The sequence below is a fragment of the Panthera pardus genome, unplaced genomic scaffold (genome assembly GCF_024362965.1).
Source record: "Panthera pardus isolate Hobbes unplaced genomic scaffold, ASM2436296v1 HiC_scaffold_8, whole genome shotgun sequence".
Classification (NCBI taxonomy): Eukaryota; Metazoa; Chordata; class Mammalia; order Carnivora; family Felidae; genus Panthera; species Panthera pardus.
Genome location: NW_026527013.1, coordinates 21,355,374 through 21,365,141, shown reverse-complemented (window position 1 = coordinate 21,365,141; position 9,768 = coordinate 21,355,374). Strand labels below are relative to the sequence as shown.

The 9,768-nt window shown below is 38.6% G+C and overlaps 1 protein-coding gene across 47 annotated transcripts in view; it reads left to right on the top strand.

Annotated features, from left to right (window-relative positions):
- The first annotated feature begins 2 nt into the window (after positions 1-2).
- PBRM1 (polybromo 1) overlaps positions 3-9,768 on the top strand; it is a 118,068-nt gene continuing 108,302 nt past the window's right edge. For 15 of the 47 annotated variants that reach the window (XM_053897990.1, XM_053898003.1, XM_019417141.2 and 12 more), the window contains exons 1-5: positions 283-477; positions 2,470-2,609; positions 2,876-3,001; positions 4,640-4,792; positions 6,945-7,042. In XM_053897990.1, coding sequence (XP_053753965.1) covers positions 2,954-3,001; positions 4,640-4,792; positions 6,945-7,042 — 299 coding nt within the window. In that variant the 5' untranslated portion in view covers positions 283-477; positions 2,470-2,609; positions 2,876-2,953. Of the gene's footprint in view, positions 130-273; positions 478-2,469; positions 2,610-2,875; positions 3,002-4,639; positions 4,793-6,944; positions 7,043-9,768 lie in introns of those variants that run through there. The other 32 variants (XM_019417131.2, XM_053897998.1, XM_019417135.2 and 29 more) reach the window with 18 other exon arrangements.

Sequence of the window (9,768 nt, the reverse complement as noted above, 5' to 3'; positions counted from 1 at the left end):
AGGGCGGCGGGTGCTGGAGCGACGGCAGCGGCCGCAGCCGGAGGAGCAATAGCAGCAGCCGTGGCGGCCACGGGGCGGGGCGTGGCGGTCGGCGACCGCGGCCGGGGCTGCAGACGGCGAAGCGGCTGGGTAAGGCCGGGCCCGGGGCGGGTGGGGCCGCTCCCACTCGGCCGGCTGCCGGGCCTTTGTGTGGGCCCCGGCGGGCGGGAGCAGCAGCGGAGGCCCCGCCCCAGCCGTGGGGACGCGCCGGTCGGGCCAGGCGCGCGGGGCGGGGCTCGGCGGCGGGCGTCGGGACGGCCCGGCCGCCTTGCCGCACCTGCCGGCCGGGACAAAGGCGCGCCGCGGCCCGGAAACTCCGCTTCTTTCCCGCCCCAGCCGCTGGCCGAGCGCTCGTCGCGGGCAGCTTCAAAGCTGTCAACGTTTCCCTTAGTCCCCGTACCAGTGACAGGTCCGGAAAGTCTTTCATTTCTTCCGCAGGTCAGGGCCTCCTTTTTTAGTTGTTTCTTGTCGGTTCGGACGCAAACTCAACTAGTGATTTTTTTTTTTTCCGTTTTACAGATGACTGTGTTAAGACTGAATGTTGTATCAGTGGGACTTGTATTTATAGTAAAGGCTAGATATTTAAGTATCTTATTTATATGTAACACCACAAAAAATAAGCTTTTAAAACTGTGTACGTTTCCTGGTTTTTAATTGTCCACCTCTTAAAATATTTTACTCTAAGAGAAGCGTAGTTTTGTTGTGATAGGGCAGGTTTGGTGATTTAATGAAGAAAGATTGGCAAAATGTAGAAGAAATACTGAAAAATGGCAAATACACGGTATTATAAACAGATACAGAAATTATTGCTATAGTTAGAGAAACATGTTGGAATAAAACATTCTTATCAACTTATTTTCCAAAGAACTAGGACTCCTCAAAAATGATTTTGAGGTGATTTTTTTCCCCACGAAGAGTAGTATGGTTTTGCTTTATTACTTGCTAACGTATTGTAGTATTTTAAGATTCAAAGGAAGATTAGAAAGTATCTTTTGAAGAAATACTTCCAATTAAAACAGTAACAAATATGTGTGTGGATAAATGGAAGGGCCTTGATTGTTTTCTTTGATTTGGGGGTCTACAAAATACCTCAAATATTAATATTCTATCCCAAACCCCAAGATTAATAAATTGTGGTATATGTGTATATGATAGGCTGTTATCAAGCCATCAAACATTACGTGGAAGATTGTTGACTCGGAAGAATCCCAAGTTAAAACACAAGTTGCAAAATAATACATATGGTTTAACACTTTTGTTAAAAAAGGTAAATAAAGCATAGAATAAATACAGAAAACTGAATGCCAGTGTTAAGGATGGTTTTTTCTAGAAAGGATTGTAAGGTTTTTTTTTCCCCCTTTGAATCCTGTTCTCCAAGATTCTTATTTTAATCATGCATTACGATACTGAGTATCATGAGAAATAAAGGAGAGTACTAAAAGTTTATAAACTGTCAGAATACACCATATGGTTATAATGAGTAAATATTTTCCCAGTTGCACATTATAAAGTTATTCTTTAGTGTCCACTGTAATTTATTGGTTGCCAGACTTTTGGACATGTGACTGTAATCAGTGCCATTTTAAAATTTCTAACCGAGCTTCATGATGTCTTTCCTCTTTATGGGAAAAGAATTGCTGAAGGGATGCTCACAATCTTTTTAAATTGCACAAACTTTTCTAAATGTCCCACTTATGTATACTTTTAACACATTTATTAAAAAGATGAATTGATCTTTCACGCTATGCCAAATACTGTTTTATAAGCCAGTGCTACAAAGATGAATAAAATGTTCTTCCTGTTCCCAGGGAGCATGTAATCCTACAGTTGAAACTTCTTTGTTGTGCTTTGAAGTTTCAAAGTGATTTCATGTACGTTTCACAGTCCCAATAATCTAAAGGAGATATGTACACCTGACTGCTCTCATTTTAGAAGTGAAGAACCAGATCTGAGGTTGTGACTCAAGCAACATCAAACAGATAATTTAAGGTGGCGGACTTGAAACTCACATTGTGGTCTTCTCAGTTCAAGTCCTGTTACCTCTCCCACCTGCCAAGTCACATTGCCTCTCTTGCCAACTTCCAAACTACGTTTAAAAATGTGTCCGTTGAATAAGAAAATAATTGAAAATTACCCTTAAGTTGCATCTTTAAGGAGTTTTGGATATTGTGTGGTCTAAACTGGTATACACACCAATGATTTACTTTTTTTTGGTCATTTGCTTTTCACTGGATTATTTATGAAGATAATTATGACCTGCCAAAATGATTGAAGGTTTTGTTTTTAATCTTTCTAAACTTGTGTGTGGTGTCTTTCCAATGCTGATAGGACTTTTGGAAAGAAATGTCTTTCTCTGAATTTTTTTTTTTTTTTAGGGGGGGAGGAGTTTTCCAGACTCTGCTCACATGGGCCATTCTTGGTTTGTTCCAGCTTGCCAACACTTGGGGTCACATGTGAGCCTTCCACATGTGTTCACTCTCCATTCCAGCTCTGTGATTGAACTCTGCTCTTATTGACTAGGGGGCATTTGGGCAGGCATGCTTCATTCCTGGAATTGACAGTCATTCCATGTGAGTAAAGTGGAATCTCAGTGAGCCTTCTTTAAGTATATGAAAAGCATTTGGTTTTAAAATGGAAAGAAATGTCAGGTACTGTTAGTGCCTGAGCCTTTGCAGCAGTTTGGCTCAAGAGAACTGATATGCCTATGTTTTCCAGTTCTCTTATCTTTCTTTAGCAGTTCTACTTTAATGTTTTCTATCTATTCGTACTCATTTTTATTCCTTCTGACCTTTTTTTTTTTTATTTCCCCTTTCTCTGCTTTGTTCTTCTCTTTCAGTTTTGAATATATTAACACTGAATCAGCACTTCTAAAGCCCTGCCTTCTCCCACTGGCTTCACTTGGCCTTCAGACATAATGAGGAGACTGGCTTTTCGAGGCGCTGGTTGTGCTCTGGTAAAGCTGGTAAATTACTGATCATCTACACCTTTTCTCTTTTCTGTCCTTCCCTGCCTTTTGCCTTCCACTTTTCTTGAATTTTGTTATCCTTTCCATAAAGAGTCCCTCCTTGTTTTCATCAAATTCACTTGTGTCCTTGTCATAGCTTGTTTAATTAGGTTTGGTCCTTAGTTTCTTCATCTTAGTGAATTAAGGCCAGTTGATCAGCCTATTATAAATAAAAGAAAATCAACAAAACCTGGCTGTCCTTGGCATAAGCCCGTTGAACCTTTTAGCCACTTGTAGCCAATTGCAAACTAATATACCTCATAACAAACCAAAGCCTAGAGGAGGGAATATCGTCATGGTAGGCTGTTTTTAAATACCATGTGGACGGTATTTCAGAGGAAGACATAGGGGACTCCTCTTGCTTCTTAGTTGGTAATCAGAATTTTTTTTTTTTTTTTGGTTGGTTTTGCCCCTCCTTTCTGTTCCCTGAAGATGCCCAATTTTTTCTCCATACCTACTGGCAACCCATTCTTTCAGCTGATTGTGTCTTAGTTTACTGAAGTTGAACGTTGATGAGTGAAACTGGGATCAGGTTTTTCTTTTAGCTTTAGAGAAAGATCTTTGAAATCATAGTATACTATTTCATACTATTGTTAAATTGTACAAGCATTATAGAACCTTCTCAGGCATATACCTTTTCCCTGTAGCTGTAGCAGATCATTTTAACGGTTGCATTTTTTGTGTTACCATCAAATGTATACATTAGTAAAGTCGTGTTAATATTAGTTACTAGACAGCCTACCTAAACCCAAGAGCAAATATTTATGTGCTTCTGAAAGGCCAAGTAGGACCTAAAAGTTCACTTCTGAGGTACTGTTCCAAATTATCTGTTGAAACTTAAAGCTATGATTTCAAGATTCATGAGCATAGAATACCTCATATGACTGACTGAAAAGGAGATCAGTCTGATTGACAGAAAAGTTTCAAAGCAGTTTTACTTCTTTGACATAGGTGTGGTAAGTCACATTAAGTGTTTTCCAGGAATATGTGTTGTGGCCTTCTTTAATGAGTGGAGAAAATTCATTTTCAGTGCATTATTCTTAGAGTTCATCTAAAATGCTAGAAGATTCATTGTCCTCTGCCCTCTACACTGCCACTGCTCATTTTCCTCAAGCACTGATTTCTATTTTTTCCATATCATGGCCCACCTGGAAAATGATCATAATTGTAAGACACACTGGGGAAAACAGATGAAGCTGCTGACTCCAGAGGTGATTGCCTTGGGGTTTCTGTCCCCATGACCTGTCTGGCTGCCTTAGGGGCTTGCACTGCACTACATGCAGGTTTTTAAAATCCAGTGAGGAGTAAATTTGGAGCCAGACGTGATTGGGTCATTCAAAATTGGTGATACATAAACGGATCTACTTTTGTTGAATTTGTCCTATCTGAATTGAAAGTGTAGCATTCTGGTAAGTGAAGGGGCTAAAGCCAACAAGGTCCAGAATTTCCCCTGAAAAAACTTGACAGTTAAGTTTCTTTACAAGAGTTAAAATATCCTCCTAAGTGAACCCGAATCTTGGTAGCAGGTGGCTAGCTGAGGGCTTGGTGGCAGTGTCTAAATTTAAGTATAAGAACATGGCTGATTATTTCTTATAGAAGAAGTTGGATTCCATGGGTTCCAAGAGAAGACGAGCTACCTCCCCTTCTAGTAGTGTCAGCGGGGACTTTGATGACGGGCACCATTCTGTATCCACACCAGGCCCAAGCAGGAAAAGGAGGAGACTTTCCAATCTTCCGACTGTAGATCCTGTGAGTAACTGGCACTGCAGCTTCTGCCTGCTTTTCCTGCTCTTCCTTTAAGGATAAGCAGTTAAGATCCAGGCCTCACCACTTCTTTCTCCTCTGGCTAGATATTCCTAATCTCTTTCCTAATGTAGCTAACAATCTTAACAGTAATAGTGTAATTCAGTGTTAAGAAATAATGGTGGGTGGGTGTGGGTGGGTAAAATAGGTTATCCTATTTAAGGGGATTAAGAGGTATAAACTTCCAGTTACAGAATAAAAAAAGTCACAGAGATGAAAAGCACAGCACAGAGAATACAGTCAGCAGTGTTGTAATAACATTATGTGGTGACAGATAGTAACTACACTTACTGTAATGAGCAGTGAATAATGTGTAGGTTTATTGAATCATTGTTGTACATATGATATTGTATGTCAGGTATAATTCAATAATGCACTTAAAAAATTAGTATTCAAGAGCTCTCAAGAAAAGTAATTTCTCTGAATACATTTAGAATGGGAAATTTGCATAAAGTGATTCCTGTTTTGATGAAAACATGTTTTTCTAAGAGTGTAATCTGCTGAAGCACTTACCTTAATTCTAATTAAAAATAACCAAATGGGTTAGCAATTCAACAGGCCAGAGAATGGCAGACAATGAAATAGAAATATGTACAAATTTGTTTTGTAATTTTATTGAGATGTAATTGACAGACAGCACCATATAAGTTCAGGGTGTACACTATAATGATTTGACATATATTTTGTGAAATGATTGCCACAATTAGTTTAACGTCTATCGTATCATATAGATGACCAAAAAAAATGTTTTTTTTCCTTGTGATGAGAACTCTTAGGATCTACTCTTGTGGCAACTTTAAAATATACAGTGTAGGAGTATTAACTATAGTTACCATGTTGTACTTTATATTCCTAGTACTTATTTATAATAACCAGAAGTTTGTACCTTTTGACAAAAAATTTTAAAATGTTGGTATTTGCATTATACGTTCATTCAAATAACTTTGTGCTTGTCATGTGCTAGGCACTCACTATTCTGATGGTTGGGATATAGCCATGTGTAGGACAAGCCAGTTTTCACATGGAGCTTAGATTCTAGTGCAGCAGAAGCAGAATGTAAACAGATGAACAAATAGATAATAAAGTACTCCCAACTAATATTAAGTGTTAAGAAGAAGAGTTTGGCTGATTTGGGCTTCTTGGGTCCAAACCTTGAGGCATTTCTTTGCGATTGGAAGGCACTGGCCCCACAGAATACTGGGGAAGGGTGTTCCAGGGAGGAGGGACCCAATGCAGAAGAACTAGGTCAGGAATGGGTTTGTTGTGTTGTGATTACAGAACAATAGTCAAGAGGGAGAAGGAGACTGGCAGAGTCTGCCCAGCCACAGTATGTAGTTACCTTACCTACTCTGTGGTCATTATTACAAATTTAGATTTTATTCTCTGATTAGTAAGAAGCCCCTCTTTTGGATGATTTTAAGCAAGAAAGTGATATAAACTGATTTAGCTTAAAAGAATAATCACCAATAGCATAAATCTGATGAAAGATACCAAAATGTTTAATAAGTTATTTTATTTTATTTTTAAAAATGTTTATTTATTTTGAGAGAGAGAGAGAGTGAGAGAGAGAATCCCAAGCAGGTTCCATGCTCAGTGTGGAGCCCAATACGGGGCTCAGTCCCACCACTGTGGGATCATGACCTGAGCCAACATCAGGAGTTGGACGCTCAACCGACTGAGCCACCCAGGCACCCCATGAAGTTAAATTATTAAAAAATTTTTTAATGTTTTTTTTAAATTTTTGAGAGGGGGGAGAAGGGCAGAGAGACAGGGATAGAGGATCTGAAGCAGGTTCTGGGATGATAGCAGTGAGCCTGATGTGGGGCTTGAACTTACAAACTGTAAGATCATGACCTGAGCTGAAGTTGGATGCTCAGCTGACTGAACCACCCAGGCGCCAAAGTTAAATTATTTTAAATAAGGAGATACTGTCATGTCAGCACATTTCAGACCTGGGATCCTATGTGGGAACTTGGGGATTTGTCCATTTTCTCTGCTTGCCTTTTAGGGGTCTCTTTTTATTAAGGATAGTCCTTATGCCTACACTGGCTCTGTTTTCACATTTCTGGTGATTTTTTTCATCTTTTCATATGTGTAGATTGCTGTGTGCCATGAACTCTACAACACCATTCGAGACTATAAGGATGAGCAGGGCAGGCTACTCTGTGAGCTCTTCATTAGGGCACCAAAGCGAAGGTGAGTTGGAAGGTGAATGGGAGGGATTTGGTCCTGGGTCCATGTTTATGGTGTTTGGTAGTTGAGTTTTTTTAGAAGGAATGGCTTAAATGATAACTGGAGTCCCCATTTTAGTTTTAGTTGTCAAGATGCAGTGAAGCATATTTAAAAAAAAATTTATTGTAAAATACACAACGTAAAATTTATGCATTTTACATTTTTAAGTGGACAGCAGCAGTTCATTGAGTGTTTTTTATTCACATGGGTGTACAACAGATCTACAAAACTTTTTCATAATGCAAAATTCAAACTCTGTACCCATTAGAGAACTCCCAATGCCTCTCCTCCTGCCCCCAGCCCCTGACAGCCACCATTACACTTTGTTTTTCTAAATTTAACTATGTTAGGGATTTTATGTAAGTGGAATCATACAATATTTGTCTTTTGTGACTGGCTTCTTTAACTTAGTATAATGTTTTTAATGGTCATCCATGTTGTAGCATGTGATAGGATTTTCTTCTTTTTAAAGGCAGAATAATACTCCATTGTATGGATATACTGTCTTTTGTTTGTCCATTTATCCATTGATAAACACTTGGGTTGCTTTCACCTCTTGGCTATTGGGAATAATGCTGCAGTGAACATGGGTGTGTAAATACCTCTGATGCTGCTTTCAGTTCTTTTGGATATATTCCCGGAAGTGGCATCTCTGGATCTTATAGTAATTCTATTTTTAATTTTTTGAGCAACTACCATACTGTTTTCCACATCACTGTACCATTTTACATTCCCACTAACGATGTACAAAGGTTCCAATTTCTCCATATCCTTGCTACACTTGTAGTTTTGTAGTAAGTTTTGAAATCAAAAGTGTGAGTCATTGTGATGGTTAATTCTATGTGTCAGCTTGGCTGGTCTAAGGCATGGCCACATAGCTGGGGAAGCATTTCTGAGTGCGTCTATAGGGATGTCTCTGGAAGAGGTTAGCATCTGAATAAGTAGACTGAGTAAAGAAGATGGCCTTAACCTGCGCAGTTGGGTATCATCCAATGCCCTGAGGCCTTGAATAGAACAAAAGGGGGAAGGAAGGATGAATTAGTGCTCTCTGAGCTGAGACATCCATTTCCTCCTGCCTTTAGATCTCAGAGCTCCTGGTTCTTGGGCCTTCAGACTCATACTGAATTATACATACCACTGACTTTTCTGGTTCTCTGACTGGCAGATGGCAGATCCTGGGCTTCTTGGCCTCTATAATCTCATGAGCCAATTCCTATAACATACGTGTGTGTGTGTGTGTATCTCCTGTTGGTTTTGTTTCTCTGAAAAACCCTAATACAGTCTTCCAACTTTGTTCTTCCTTTTCAGGATAGTTTTGGCTATTTGGGGCTCTTTGAGATACCATGTGAATTTCAGGATGGATTTTTCTGTTTCTGTAAAAAATGCTGTGGGAATTTTGATAGGCATTGCGTTGAATTTGTAGATAGCTTTGGGTAGTATTGGTATTTTAACAGTACTTAAGTTTACTAATCCATGAACATGGGATATCTTTCCATTTATTTATGTCTTTAATTTCTTACAGAAATGTGTAGTTTTCAGTGTACAAGTTTTTCAACTTGTTGGTTAGGTTTATTCATAAGTTTTTTTGTTTTGTTTTTTGTTTTGATGGTATTAAAGTTGAATTGTTTTCCTAATTTCCTTTTTGGATTGTTCAGTCTTAGTGTATAGAAATGCAATGGATTTTTGCATGTGGTAATTTTGTATAATGAAACTGCAAATTCACTCATTCTACTTTTTTTTTTTTTTTAATCTTTAAGTTTTTTGCATGTGAGATCATGTTACCTGTGAACAGAGATAATTTTACTTCTTCCTCTTCAATTAGGAGAGCTTTTCTTTTTGTTGCCTAATTGTTTTGGTTTGGACTTCCAGTAATGTGCTGAAAAGAAGTGAGAGCAAACATCCTTGTTTTTTTTCCTCAACTTAGAGGAAAAGCTTTCAGTCTTTCATGATTTTGAGTATGATGGCAGTTGTGTGCTTTTCATATATGGTCTTTATTATGTTGAGGTACTTTCCATCTATACCTAATTTGTTGAGAGTTTTTATCATGAATTTTGTCAGATTCTTTTTTTGCATCAATTGAGATGATCATGAGGTTATTTTCCTTCATTTGTTACTGTGACGAGTTACTTTTAACAATTTTCATAGGTTGAATCATCCTTGAATTCCAGGAATAAATCCCACTTGTTTATGGTGTATTATCCTTTTAATATGCTGCTGACTTCATTTTGCTAGTATTTTGTTGAGGAATTTTTATCAGTGTTCATAAGGGACATTGGTCTATACTTTCCTTATAGTGTCTTTTGGCTTTGGTATGAGGGTATTGCTGGCCTCACAAAATAAGTGAATTTTTCCTCCAATTTTTTGGGAAAAGTTTGAGAAGGATTAATGTTCTTTAAATGTTTGGTAGAATTCACCAATAAAGCCATTAGGTCCAGGACTTTTCTGGGAGTTGTTTTTTTTTTTTTTTTTTTTTAATTAAAATTTTAAATTCCAGTATAGTTAGTATACAGTGTAATATTAGTTTCAGGTGTGCGATATAGTGGTTAAACAGTTCTGTACATTACTCAGTGTTCATCACGATAAGTGTACTCTTTAATCCCCATCACCTAGTATGCCCACCCCCAGCCACACACCTCCATTCTGGTAACCTTCAGTTCTTCAGTTTGTTAAGAGTCTCTTTCTTGGTTTGC